The sequence below is a fragment of the Bos mutus genome, chromosome 10 (genome assembly GCF_027580195.1).
Source record: "Bos mutus isolate GX-2022 chromosome 10, NWIPB_WYAK_1.1, whole genome shotgun sequence".
Classification (NCBI taxonomy): domain Eukaryota; kingdom Metazoa; phylum Chordata; class Mammalia; order Artiodactyla; family Bovidae; genus Bos; species Bos mutus.
In genome coordinates, this window is record NC_091626.1 from 2000260 (window position 1) to 2014742 (window position 14483).

At 36.7% G+C, this 14483-nt stretch overlaps 1 protein-coding gene across 2 annotated transcripts in view; it reads left to right on the forward strand.

Moving 5' to 3' along the window:
• The window catches only part of YTHDC2 (YTH N6-methyladenosine RNA binding protein C2), a 73677-nt gene that overhangs the window by 14886 nt on the left and 44308 nt on the right, over window positions 1–14483 (forward strand). For both annotated transcript variants that reach the window (XM_005902709.3, XM_070377190.1), the window contains 5 exons: window positions 882–984; window positions 1808–1964; window positions 6540–6647; window positions 9061–9209; window positions 10754–10889. In XM_005902709.3, the coding sequence (XP_005902771.1) occupies window positions 882–984; window positions 1808–1964; window positions 6540–6647; window positions 9061–9209; window positions 10754–10889 (653 nt within the window). The remainder of the gene's footprint in view (window positions 1–881; window positions 985–1807; window positions 1965–6539; window positions 6648–9060; window positions 9210–10753; window positions 10890–14483) is intronic.

Genomic DNA, 14483 nt, shown 5'->3' on the forward strand with positions numbered 1-14483 from the left:
TTATGGCAGAAAGTGAAGAAGAACTAAAGAGCCTCTTGATGAAAGTGAAAGTGGAGAGTGAAAAAGTTGGCTTAAAGCTCAACATTCAGAAAACGAAGATCACCGCATCCTGTCCCATCTCTTGGCAAATAGATGGGGAAACAGTGGAAACAGTGGCTGACTTTATTTCTGGGGACTCCAAAATCACTGCAGATGGTGACTGCAGGCATGAAATTAAAAGATGCTTACTCCTTGGAAGGAAAGTTATTACCAACCTAGAGAGCATGTTAAAAAGCAGAGACATTACTTTGCCAACAAAGGTCCATCTGATCAGGCTTTGGTTTCTGGTAGTCATGTATGGATGTGAGAGTTGGACTATAAAGAAAGCTGAGTGCCAAAGAATTGATGCTTTTACACCGTGGTGTTGGAGAAAACTCTTGAGAGTCCCTTGGGCTGCAAGGATATCCAACCAGTCCATCCTAAAGGAGATCGGTCCTGAGTGTTCATTGAAAGGACTGATGTTGAGGCTGAAACTCCAATACTTTGGCCATGTGATGTGAAGAGCTGAGTCATTTGAAAAGACCCTGATGCTGGGAAAGATTGAGGGCAGGAGGAGAAGGGGACAACAAATGGTTAGATAGTTGGATGGCATCACCGACTCAGTGGAGATGAGTTTGAGTGAACTCTGGGAGTTGGTGATGGATAGGGAAGACTGGCATGCTGTGGTCCATGGGGTTGCGAAGAGTCGGACATGACTGAGCAACTGAACTGGACTGAACTGAACTGAACCAGTACACTGTTATGTTAGTAATACTTACTAAAATACTAAGGCTACTTGCATTTTAATAGGGCCATGTTTTAATTGTATAAAAGATTTGTTATTATACATTTTTTTTTTAAAGGGTTTCTCCAAAGACACTTCTGACATTTTGCACCAATGGGGTACTGCTTCGTACACTGATGGCAGGAGATAGTACATTGTCAACTGTGACACATGTTATTGTGGTAAGATATTTAAATTTAAATAGCTAATTAAGATTTTAGAATAGGATATATGTAAGAACCAATTTTTTTTTAAAAACAGGCTCTTCTAATCAAGTTACTTTTTATTTTCCGTAATTATTAGAAATAAATATTTGTATTAAATAAAGATATTCTTGCCATCAGTTTTCATGAGTGAAAATAGATAGCTTTGTAAAAAAGTGCTTTTTATGTATAAAAATGATACATGTATTTCAAGAGTCTCCAGAATAGTGAAAGTTTTCTTTTTTGTCTGTGCTTAGTCATCTATTTTCTCTTCCATATCTTAGGAGAATACTTAAAGTCAGTTAACTTCCTGGTTATCCTGTTATTTTAACTAGCTGCTGATGAAATAAGTAGATGAATTAGCACCTTATTAAAGAATTCTAAGCTTTTATCCAGTTTGTGTCAGAAAACTTAGATTAAGATTTATAAGCTTGTGATAAGCAGGTTTGGAAAGTTTTTAGTTCTCTGCATTCAAACCACAATATGCACCTGGTCCTGATGCTAACAGAAGCATATTTAAATAGATTTTAGATTTATTAAAATTATATTAAATTAGACTGTACTAATTCAGAATTTGTTTTAGTTTCTGCAGTTTTACATTCTGTGGGAAAAAGGGCAATACGTTACCCACAGAGGATTGTTAATATCTGAGTATTTCTAAATTGTCCATAAAACAAATTTCACTAATTGACTGTTTCCACATTTAACTTGATTTAGTGTGAAACTCAGCAGCTCCATAGTTTTAAAGACTTCACTTATTTTATGTTTTAACTGTTCCATGGTTTGTTTTTGTTTACTGCAGGATGAAGTTCATGAAAGGGATCGATTTAGTGATTTTTTACTTACAAAGTTAAGAGATTTACTGCAGAAGCACCCAACTTTGAAACTAATTCTTTCTAGTGCTGCCTTAGATGTAAATCTTTTTATAAGATATTTTGGGAGCTGTCCAGTGATATATAGTAAGTAAAATTATCAGATTTCTTCAGGATTTTATGAAAGAATTATTTTTTGGCTTGATTTTATTTATTGAAATAGAAATATTAAGGAATATTCTGATGTATAGGGCATCCTTTTCTGTTTTCTCTGAGATGTACTGAATCAGTCATCTCTATATATTTTCATCCTCTCTTTTTCAGTCTTTGTTATTGTGTAGTGAGCCAGTTTTCTAGTCTTAAAAGGAGATATGTTTTAATTTTGTATTCCTCTTTAAATTCTGTCTTACAGCTTCACCTTTATTGCTAGACTCTTTCACAGAGTAGTCGTATTCCCATATTTATTTCCCATGTACTTCTGAATATGTTGCCACTGAACTTTTGTCCTTATCCTTTAATCACACCTTATTTTTTCACCAATCTTTAAAAAATTTTTTAATTTTCTTCTCAAAAATTGAAAAAGTTGTGTTTACTCAATGGTTTACCTCAGTTCAAACATGTAGGATGTAGTTTATTATAGTGAACAGCTGCTTTTGTATTTCCTAATATGAATGTACCATGATTTATTTAACCATTTCTTAATTTTTAGACATTCACATTGGTCCTGGATCCTTCCTTTTGCCAACTATAAACTTCATTGTTATGAGCATCCTTATACATATATTCTTATATATATATATGTATATATATGTGTATATATATATATATATGCCGCTACTGCTGCTAAGTCACTTCAGTCGTGTCCGACTCTGTGCGACCCCATAGACGGCTGCCCACCAGGCTCTGCCGTCCTTGGAATTCTCCAGGCAAGAACACTGGAGTGGGTTGCCATTTCCTTCTCCAATGCATGAAAGTGAAAAGTGAAAGTGAAGTCACTCAGTCGTGCCCGACTCTTAGCGACCCCATGGACTGCAGCCTACCAGGCTCCTCCTTCCATGGGATTTTCCAGGCAAGAGTACTGGAGTAGGGTGCCATTGCCTTCTCCAATATATAGGTGCTCTTATTTCTGAGAATAGATTCTTAAAAGTGAAATTGTTGAGTAAAAAAGTATGTCTATTTTTAATTTTAACAATAATATGGTTTTGCCATTTTACTTTTCCAAAAGGCTGAAATGATTCACATTTCTGAAGTTTATGGGGCTATTCATTTATACATTCTTAACAGTGTTGTTTTGAAACTGATTTAATTGCCAAGCCTGTTATTCAAATTTTATATAAAAATATTACTTAAAATTGCTGTAGTATTTCTCATAATCATTCCCCCTTTTTTTGTGAAATGCTCACATCCCCATCATCTGTTTGCCAGCACTGCTTCCTAAGTCTCATTCTGTGTTATAGTCTGTACTTTCTTGGTCTCCTCTGTGGGCTTCTTTTGCATGGTGCTTAAATATTGTTTTTTTTGAGGATTATTCCCATGATCCATTCTTTTTTTCTCTTCCTCTCTTCTTTTCCCTCCCCTATCCCTCCTTTCCCTTCTTTTTTTGACTGCTTTTTCTCTTTCCTGCTCTATGCTGTTCTGTACTTGATACTAGGAGTGCATAGTTTGTTTCCCTGGAAGATCTCATTCTTGCCCTTGACTTCTACTTTCTTATATGGATGACTCCTGAATCTTTATTTCCTAATTCAACCTCTTCTCCAGAGCTTTGGACTTAGGAAGTTTATAAGCAGTTCACATCTAATATGCCCTAACTGAATACTAATCCTTTCTAAAAAATATACAAGCAACTCCTTCAGCTTAATTCCAGAAAAATAAATGACCCAATCAAAAACAGACAGTTCTCCAAAGAAGACATACAGATGGCTAACAAACACATGAAAAGATGCTCAACATCGCTCATTATCAGAGGAATGCGAAGAATGCAAATCAAAACCACAATGAGGTACCATCTCACGCCGGTCAGAATGGCTGCTATCCAGAAATCAACAAACAGTAAATGCTGGAGAGGGTTTGGAGAAAAGGGAACCCTCTTACACTGTTGGTGGGAATGAAAACTAGTACAGCCACTATGGAGAGTAGTGTGGAGAGTCCTTAAAAAACTGGAAATAGAACTGACATACAACCCAGCAATCCCACTGCTGGGCATACACACTGAGGAAACCAGAATTGAAAGAGACACATACAGCCCAATGTTCATCGCAGCACTGTTTACAATAGCCAGGACATGGAAGCAACCTAGATGTCCATCAGCAGATGAATGGATAAGAAAGCTGTGGTACATATACACAATGGAATATTACTCAGCCATTAAAAAGAATACATTTGAATCAGTTCTAATGAGGTGGATGAAACTGGAGCCTATTATTCAGAGTGAAGTAAGCCAGAAAGAAAAACACCAATACAGTATACTAATACATATATATGGAATTTAGAAAGATGGTAACAATAACCCTATAAATGAGACAGCAAAAGAGACACAGATGTATAGAACAGTCTTTTGGACTCTGGGAGAAGGCAAGGGTGGGATGATCTGAGAGAATAGCATTGAAACATGTCTATTATCATATATGAAGCAGATCGCCAGTCCAGGTTCGATGCATGAGACAGGGTGCTCAGGGCTGGTGCACTGGGATGACCCTGAGGGATGGTATGGGGAGGGAGGTGGGAGGGGGCTTCAGGATGGGGACACATGTACATGCATGGCTGATTCATATCAATGTATGGCAAAAACCACTACAGTATTGTAAAGTAATTAACCTCCAACTAAAATAAATAAATTTAAAAAATAAGAATAAAAGAAGAATATATATATTTTATTTTAAATTTATTTTAATTAGAGGCTAATTACTTTACAATATTTTATTGGTTTTGCCATACATCAACATGAAAAATAAATAAAAAATCTGCTTCTTTTGTGTTGCCTGTTTTAGTTAATCATACCATTGACCAAATCACCTAAGTCACAACCTGTAGGACTTTTTGTTCATAAGGCCAACCTAGGCAGCATATTAAAAAGCAGAGTCATAACTTTGCCAACAAAGGTCCGTCTAGTCAAGGCTATGGTTTTTCTAGTATCATGTACGGATGTGACAGTTGGACCATAAAGAAAGCTGAGCACTGAAGAATTGATGCTTTTGAACTTTGGAGTTGGAGAAGACTCTTGAGAGTCCCTTGGACTGCAAGGAGATCCAACCAGTCCATCCTAAAGGAAATCAGTCCTGAATGTTCATTGGAAGGACTGATGCTGAAGCTGCAACTCCAATACTTTTGCCACCTGATATGAAGAACTGACTCTTTGGAAAAGACCCTGATGCTGAGAAAGATTAGAGGCAGGAGGAGAAGGGGACAACAGAGGATGAGATGGTTGGATGGCATCACTGATTCGATGGACATGAGTTTGAGCAGGCTCCGGGAGTTGGTGATGGACAGGGAAGTCTGGCATGCTGCAGTCCATGGCATCGCCAAGAGTCGCACACGACTGAGCAACTGAACTGAAGGCACATAAAATTTATGCATCTGCTAATGGAAGCTCATTTTGGCAACTAACATTTGACATGTATAAAACCAAACCCCAACTCCTATAAGCCAACTTGTTTTTCTTTAGCTTTCCTTGTCAACCTCAGAGAATGACATCTTCCTCTATCCAGTTTTTTAAGCTAGACTTTTAAGAGCTGTGGTTGACACTTCCTTATCATTCCTCCATATTTAATCTAATGCTGAGTTCTGTGGATTTACTTCCTGTCTATCTAGAGTTTGTCTGTCTCCTTCCATTTTTACTGTCACCAGTCTTATTCAGGTTATTGTTCTCTTCAGCCTGAACAATTGTAATTGCCCCTACTGGTCTGTTCGATTTGCTCTGCTCTCTTTTAAATCCGTTCCCCAAGTTTCAGCCAGAGTCTTGTTTTCTGAAATGAAATTTTTATGATTTAAAAACTCTCATGAGCTTAAAACTTTGAAAGACCTTTACCCCAGAATAAAGACCTAAACCCTTAATAAGACCTGTTTCTTTGGCCTCATCTTGAACTATAGCCCCCTCTCCATACCACTCCTCACATCATGTTCCAGATAGCTTGGCTTTTTAGTTCCTTGAGAACATCATATTCTTTCACACCATAGGGCCTTTGTGCATACTGTTTTGTGTTTTTTTTCCTTCTTCATATTACATTCATTCTTCTCTGTGTAGCTTAATTATTTGTTTACCTCCTTCTCTTGGTTCTCATTTTTCTCATTGAAGATGTTTTTCTTGTCTCATTCAAGTTCTCCTATTATGTACTGTCATGGTATCTTGTACTTCTTTCTCGTAGGACTTTTCACAACTTTATTTTTACATGGTTGTTCTGAATTACTGGATTAAGGTCTGACTCTCCTGCTGGACTGCAATCTTTAAGCTTCAGGAGAACAGGAGGAACTCTGTTTCTACTTGCCATTTATATTCCTAGTACCTAGTATAATGCCAAACACACAAGTGAATAGCAAACATTGGAAAAAACATGCAAATAAACAGTTGTCTATCAAAGTTATATTTAAAGGGCAATATGAGGATTACTTGATCTATGGAATTGCCTTTAGATTAACATTTAGATTTATTAATTTGAAAATCTCATGTTTTTATGCAAGTTACCTCTAAGATGCAAGTTGACTGATTAAAATACTCCTATTATTTAGTACAGGGAAGACCATTTGAAGTAAAAGAAATGTTTTTGGAAGACATTTTAAGAACTACTGGATATACAAACAAAGAAATGTTAAAATACAAAAAGGAAAAACAACGAGGTAAGCTCTTTATCAAACAAATATAAAAGAAAATTACTATTGATACTGACTTTTTAGAGTACTCCAGTCTTATACTGTGCAGATACTAGGATACTTGAAAGTATTTCTTTCTGTGTATGGTTGTAGATTATATTAGACTACTGTCCCAAATGGATCTTTTATATTGTGGTTTAAGTCCAAAAGTTATAATCTATGGAGAAGAATTGAAAGGGAATGCCAGAGCTGAATGTCTGCATCCAGAGATTCAGCCACTGTTTTAAGAAAGGACAAGATGATGTGCTGGCTGTCCCCCAGCATGTGTTACAGAGTGGGAGTGAGAGGCAGGTGAGGAAAGAAGGGAGTTGTATGTGAGTGATGAAAGGCTCATCTTTCTCATAACTGTCGAGTTCTTAAAATCTTGATATTGTTATCAATTGCGTCTGAATTTTGAATGTAGCATGACCTGCCTATTAATATATCTCTTATGATTTATGCTATATGTCCACTTTTGAATTAAGGTTAAGTTCCTTCTGGTTACTTTTAACTACATTATTCATGATGGAAGACTTGACTTCAAGTTTTGATTCCTTTGTTTAGTTGTTTGGACAAATAATCTTAAATTCTTTGTATTCTTTGCTTGAAAAAAGCAATTAGCAATGTCTGTTTCACACTGCAATGTTGAATCACTAATATGTACATTATAAAATTTCTGGCTCTGATTATAACTTGTATCTCAAACAACTAGCTTGGTGGTAGAAACTCAGTAAATGATTTCCTTCAAAGTGCTATATGGATATTAGTCATTGGTTCAAACAATATTTGTTACATGGATAAAATACTGTTCATTAAATTTTGTACTTATATAGAAGTAAACTTCTTACCAGTAGATGAACAGATGAAGTTTTTAAAAGCAGTTTCATGTCTCCTTTTGGTTCAACATAATATGTTTTATTCTTTGGAGGCAATGGCCAAAGAATGCTCAAACTATTGCACAGTTGCACTCATCTCACATGCTAGTAAAGTAATGCTCAAAATTCTCCAAGCCAGGCTTCAGCAGTATGTGAACCATGAACTTCCAGATGTTCAAGCTGGTTTTGAAAAGGCAGAGGAACCAGAGATCAAATTGCCAACATCTGCTGGATCATCAAAAAAGCAAGAGAGTACCAGAAAAAACATCTATTTGTGCTTTATTGACTATGCCAAAGCCTTTGACTGTGTGGATCACAATAAACTGTGGAAAATTCTGAAAGAGATGGAAATACCAGACCACCCGACCTGTCTCTTGAGAAACCTATATGCAGGTCAGGAAGTAATGGTTACAACTGGACCTGGAACAGCAGACTGGTTCCAAATAGGAAAAGGAGTATGTCAAGGCTGTATATTGTCACCCTGCTTATTTAACTTATATGCAGAGTACATCATGAGAAATGCTGGGCTGGAAGAAGCACAAGCTGGAATCAAGATTGCCGGGAGAAATATCAATAACCTCAGATATGCAGATGACACTACCCTTATGGCAGAAAGTGAAGAGGAACTCAAAAGCCTCTTGATGAAAGTGAAAGAGGAGAGTGAAAAGTTGGCTTAAAGCTCAACATTCAGAAAACTAAGATCATGGCATCTGGTCCTATCACTTCATGGGAACTAGATGGGGAAACAGTGGAAACAGTGTCAGACTTTATTTTTTGGGGCTCCAAAATCACTGCAGATAGTGATTGCAGCCATGAAATTAAAAGATGCTTACTCCTTGGAAGGAAAGTTATGACCAATCTAGATAGCATATTCAAAAGCAGAGACATTACTTTGCCAACAAAGTTCCATCTTGTCAAGGCTGTGGTTTTTCCAGTGGTCATGTACGGATGTGAGGGTTGGACTGTGAAGAAAGCTGAGCGCTGAAGAATTGATGCTTTTTAACTGTGGTGTTGGAGAAGACTCTTGAGAGTCCCTTGGACTGCAAGGAGATCCAACTAGTCCATCCTAAAGGAGACCAGTCCTGGGTATTCATTGGAAGGACTGATGCTGAGGCTGAAACTCCAACACTTTGGCCACCTCATGTGAAGAGTTGACTCATTGGAAAAGACCCTGATGCTGGGAGGGATTGGGGGCAGAAGGAGAAGGGGATGACAGAGAATGAGATGGCTGGATGGCATCACCAACTCAATGCACATGAGTTTGGGTGAACTCCGGGAGTTGATGATGGACAGGGAGGCCTGGCGTGCTGTGATTCATGGGGTTGCAAAGAGTCAGACATGACCGAGTGATTGAACTGAACTGAACTGAACATGTTTTATTGAATGTTTCTAATTAATTTTTTAAAAAAGTAACTTTAAAATAAGGCCAACTTTTAGTTATTTTCAAATTCACTTAATTTTTTTAAAGAAATGTATTTCATAATGCAAAGAATGTATCTACTTATTTTCTTTGGTAATTAATTTAGAGGAAAAACAACAAACCACACTTACAGAATGGTACTCAGCTCAAGAGAATAGTTTCAAGCCTGAATCTCAGAGACAGAGAGCTATCCCAAATGTGACTGAAGAGTATGATTTATTGGATGATGGTGGTGACGCTGTCTTCAGTCAGCTGGTAAGACCTCAGTGGTTTTACACTGATAGTTTGAGTGAAAATTGTATACTTTAAACAATATTTTATGAGATTATAATTTTTATTGCATTATTAAAGCATACTTCCCTTTATCTTAGACTACAACACATTTTTCAGAATAACTTTCTATAAATTCTTTTTTTCAAATAATGTGACATATTTTATTGTTTCATTCTGAGTTAAAATTATTTCAATATTTTCTGTAAATTGTTTCAAGAAAATAGTTTATCAAGAAAATACATTATCATTGCTTGATATTTTATCATGTCAAAATTTAAGGACCTATGATCAAAGCAATGTAAGATTAGCTAAGTTAGGAAAAAACTGAGAAAATACTGTTGGTATTAAGGCAAGTATAATCAAGACCAGGGTTTCCACCAGAAAGCTATGTGACTGTAAAGTCAGTTACCCATCATAGACCTCAGTTTCTTTTCTCCCTTTTATTTTGCCACAAAATCTTTCTACAAAATCTTTTTTGTAGACATCCTGCCTGCTCACCCCTCACTCTCCACCTCTATTCCCTAGGTGGGGTGTCTGCTACTTTGGGTTCCATGAAGTCTATTTGAAAACAAACTAATGAATTTCCTAGGTTCCTTCTGGTCTTTTATTTTGGTTTAGGATTCTTAAGTACTTCCCTGGTGGCTCAGATGGTAAAGAATCTGCAGGCAGTGTGGGAGACCTGGGTTTGATCCCTGGGTTGGGAAGATCCTCTGGAGAAGGGCATGACAACTCACTCTAGTGTTCTTGCCTGGAGAATCCTCATGGACAGAGGAGCCTCACAGGTTGCAAGAGTCGGACACAACTGAGCAACTTTCACTCAGAGTTCTTAAAAAGGCATTGGTGATTAGAGCAATGGCTGGGACTGTGTACTTTTTAGAAAAGGAATTAAACTGTATTGAGCATGAGAATGCAAATATGCTTGGCAGTTTTCTCCCATTGTTTAAAGTTCTGATGCATCCAAATGAACTCTTCTTGTAAAGAATGTATACTTTTAAAGAATATTTAAAAATTGTTATTTAATGTTGGGAACATCCATTTGGTTCAGTGAATATAGCATTTTGATCCTGTAAATTAGTGATTCTTAAGCCTGGCTACATATTAGCATCTCCCGAGGAACATTTAAAGTCCTGTGGAATCTGGCCTCCATCAGAGATTCTGATGTTCTTGCTCTGGGGTGGGACTTGGCTTCAGTGTTGACAAGCTCCAGGTGACATTTCCTCTGTGGTACAGTTGGGAGAAAAGACCACTGATCTGCAGGTATATTTAGCAACATTGTGTCAGAAGCACAGTTAATATTGTGACTAGATCATACTGCTTTGTTCACAAGCTTATTCTCAGATAAAAGATGAATATGAAAACAAGATACAGTATTGGAAATGATAATGTTTATGATGAAATGACAAACTTTTATGTCAAATCCTTTGATATAACACTGTATGACTAATAGTTCTTATTGTCATTATGGCCATCTTGTATTCTTTGCCAGCAAAGGTTAAGTAATTTATAATCTTTGCTTCTTTTTGAAGACAGAAAAAGATGTGAATTGCCTTGAACCATGGTTAATAAAGGAAATGGATGCTTGTCTTTCTGACATATGGCTGCATAAAGATGTTGATGCCTTTGCTCAGGTCTTTCACCTTATTTTAACTGAAAATGTTAGTGGTAAGTGTAAATTATTTCAGTTTTTTAAATTACTCTTGCAGTTATTTATTATGATAGAGATATAGTTTAATTCATAAAATTCAAGATTCACTTTTTGTTCACTATCAATAATTTGTTCTTTTGGAGTACTTATTTCCAATGTACAAGTGAGGATTTTTCTTATTAGCATAGTAGAATAGATATTGTACAATAGAATAATATTGTATTAAATCAAGGATTCTTAACCTAATGTCTCCAGAACAGTTTTATGGGGTCTGTGAATATATGATAATTATATGCAAAAGTGTTTTTAATGTGTATAAGATTTGTGATATAAACATACTTACTCCCAAATCACCCCTCTTCCTCCTTGAAAATCCAAATATCTTGGATTTTCAAAGAGATTTATGATTTCAAAACAGGGAAAAATGTTAATATCTTTTGCTCTAGATTATTCATTCAATAAGTGAAAAATTTTAGTATACCTTTAGTTATTTAGGCTCAAGTTCTGAATCACATGTACCTGCATTATATCATGTGACATATTTTCATTAATGATTTATTCTGATTTCATCAGTTGATTATAATGGATATTAGTAATCAGAGGTGAGTTTTAGAACCCTAAAGGCTTTTAGGCAAAAGGTAGAATGATGGTAATGGAAGGTCAGTACCTTCAGGACTTAGGTGTCAAATAGTTTATCCCCTCACTTGAACTTCTCAGCATTATTATAATTGACCAGTCCCTTCTTGAAACATGTTCTTCAGTTTACTTCTGATATTCCATACTTGATTTATCTTTTTCTCATCTCTCTGACTGGTAGGTCTTGTTTCCTTGGCAGGATTTTTTTCTTTTTCTTGACCTCCAAATATGGAATGTCCCAGCCCTCAATCCTTAAACTACTTCTCTTTACTCTTACTCCTGAGTTGAATCTCATCTAGTCATAGCTTTAAATATTTATTTAAAATGACTCCTAACTTTATGTCGTCTCCAATCCTGACCTCCCCGCTCACTTCAATATACCTCACTACTTGACATCTCCAGTTGGAAGTCTGTTAGGGAATAAAAATAGATTTACGCCAAACAACTTGATTTTCTATCTCCTAACCTCTCTCTCAACCTGCTATTTCGTGAATGTTCCTCTAGTGATCATTATCAGTTTTAGACCCCATTAAAAATGCAAGTGCCTGGCCATCCCAGGCACACAGAATCTAACCTTAGGGTACTACCATTCACCTAGTTGCTAAGGTAACAAAATATAAAATCATCCTTGACTTTGCTCTCATACCTCATGTGTAATCCATTAGCAAATCTTGTTAGTTTTACCTTATAAATAAATCCTGAATCTCACCATATTTTACTGCCTATACTGCTGCCATCCTAGCCCAAGCCAACATTTTTTCCTGGTCAGTGTAACATTTTCAGCTGTTACACTGACCCGTTAACAGCTTCTGTTCTTATGTTACTTATAGTCTGTTCTCCAGAGAACAATCGGATTGATCCTTTCGAAAAGGAAATTGGATCATGCCACTTCTCTTCTCTCAACTCTCCGATAGCTTTCAGTTACACTTTGAATAAAAGTCAAAGTCTTTCCCCCTGATTTAGTCTCTGATATTCTTTTTAAATCTCATTTTCTACTGTTTGCCTTGTTCCTTGTTCACTGTAATTTAGCCACTCTTATCTTCTTGCTCTTTATATATGCTGTCTCATTCCTGTCTTTGGGCCTTTGCTTTTGTTGTTTTTTTTTTTTATGCTTGAAATGATCTAATATGATCCAATACCTACTTCATTTAGGTTTCTAGCCATAAGTTAGGAAATTTGAATTTTGAGACACATTGCTTTAAAACATTTATGAAACATTTAAAAATATTTTTGTATTGTCTTTGACCCTCTTTTTAGATATTTCTTTTGTGACTACTAGACTATTACTTTGATAATGGTCATCTCTCCTTTATCGTTTTATTGGACATTCTCCAGAGCCCAGTATTCTAATGTCTTAAGCCACGTGTAGTGAACTAAAATGTTAGCATATCTCTATGAACAGTAATTTACTTTCCATATTTTTATTTCTCTTCTAAAATCTCAATGCTTAATTTTAAGGCACCAGAAGTTCAAAATACTTCATGTGATCCAGGAAACCTTTGGCTTCATAGATTTCTTTTTTTTTTTTTTAAATTTTACATAATTGTATTAGTTTTGCCAAATATCAAAATGAATCCATCACAGGTATACATGTGCTCCCCATCCTGAACCCTCCTCCTCCTCCCTCCCCATACCATCCCTCTGGGTCGTCCCAGTGCACTAGCCCCAAGCATCCAGTATCGTGCATTGAACCTGGACTGGCATCTCGTTTCATACGTGATATTTTACATGTTTCAATGCCATTCTCCCAAATCTTCCCACCCTCTCCCTCTCCCACAGAGTCCATAAGACTGTTCCATACATCAGTGTCTCTTTTGCTGTCTCCTACACAGGGTTATTGTTATCATCTTTCTAAATTCCATATATATGCGTTAGTATACTGTATTGGTGCTTTTCCTTCTGGCTTACTTCACTCTGTATAATAGGCTCCAGTTTCATCCACCTCATTAGAACTGATTCAAATGAATTCTTTTTAATGGCTGAGTAATACTCCATTGTGTATATGTACCACAGCTTTCTTATCCATTCATCTGCTGATGGACATCTAGGTTGCTTCCATGTCCTGGCTATTATAAACAGTGCTGTGATGAACATTGGGATACACGTGTCTCTTTCCCTTCTGGTTTCCTCAGTGTGTATGCCCAGCAGTGGGATTGCTGGATCATAAGGCAGTTCTATTTCCAGTTTTTTAAGGAATCTCCACACTGTTCTCCATAGTGGCTGTACTAGTTTGCATTCCCACCAGCAGTGTAAGAGGGTTCCCTTTTCTCCACACCCTCTCCAACATTTATTATTTGTAGACTTTTGGATCGCAGCCATTCTGACTGGTGTGAAATGGTACCTCATAGTGGTCTTGATTTGCATTTCTCTGATAATGAGTGATGTTGAGCATCTTTTCATGTGTTTGTTAGCCATCTGTATGTCTTCTTTGGAGAAATGTCTATTTAGTTCTTTGGCCCATTTTTTGATTGGGTCATTTATTTTTCTGGAGTTGAGCTGTAGGAGTTGCTTGTATATTTTTGAGATTAGTTGTTTGTCAGTTGCTTCATTTGCTCATAGATTTCTTTTGAACTGTATCAATTTTCCTGTGTGATCTTGTGTAGCCAGGTAGTAATTAGCTGGTTTAGTAGGAATAGGCATTCTGTGGAATGCTGGATGCTAGTCATCTGTTACTGCATAAGAAATGATTCCCAAACTTAGCAACCTAAGACGTTTATTATTTTACATAGTTATTGAGAGTCAAGAATCTGAGAGTGGTTTAACTGAGTGGTTCTGCCTCCTAGTCACTCGTAGACTGATAGTTAAGCTGTTGGCAGGGGTTGCAGTCATCTGAAAGTTTACCGAGACTGAGAATCTGCTTCTAAGATGGCTCACTCTTGTGGCTGTTGGTCAGAGAACTCAGTTTGTCTCTGCTGTTGGCAGAAGGCCTCTGTTCCTTGCCATCTGGACCGTCCATAGGATTGCCTTGTTCTTCT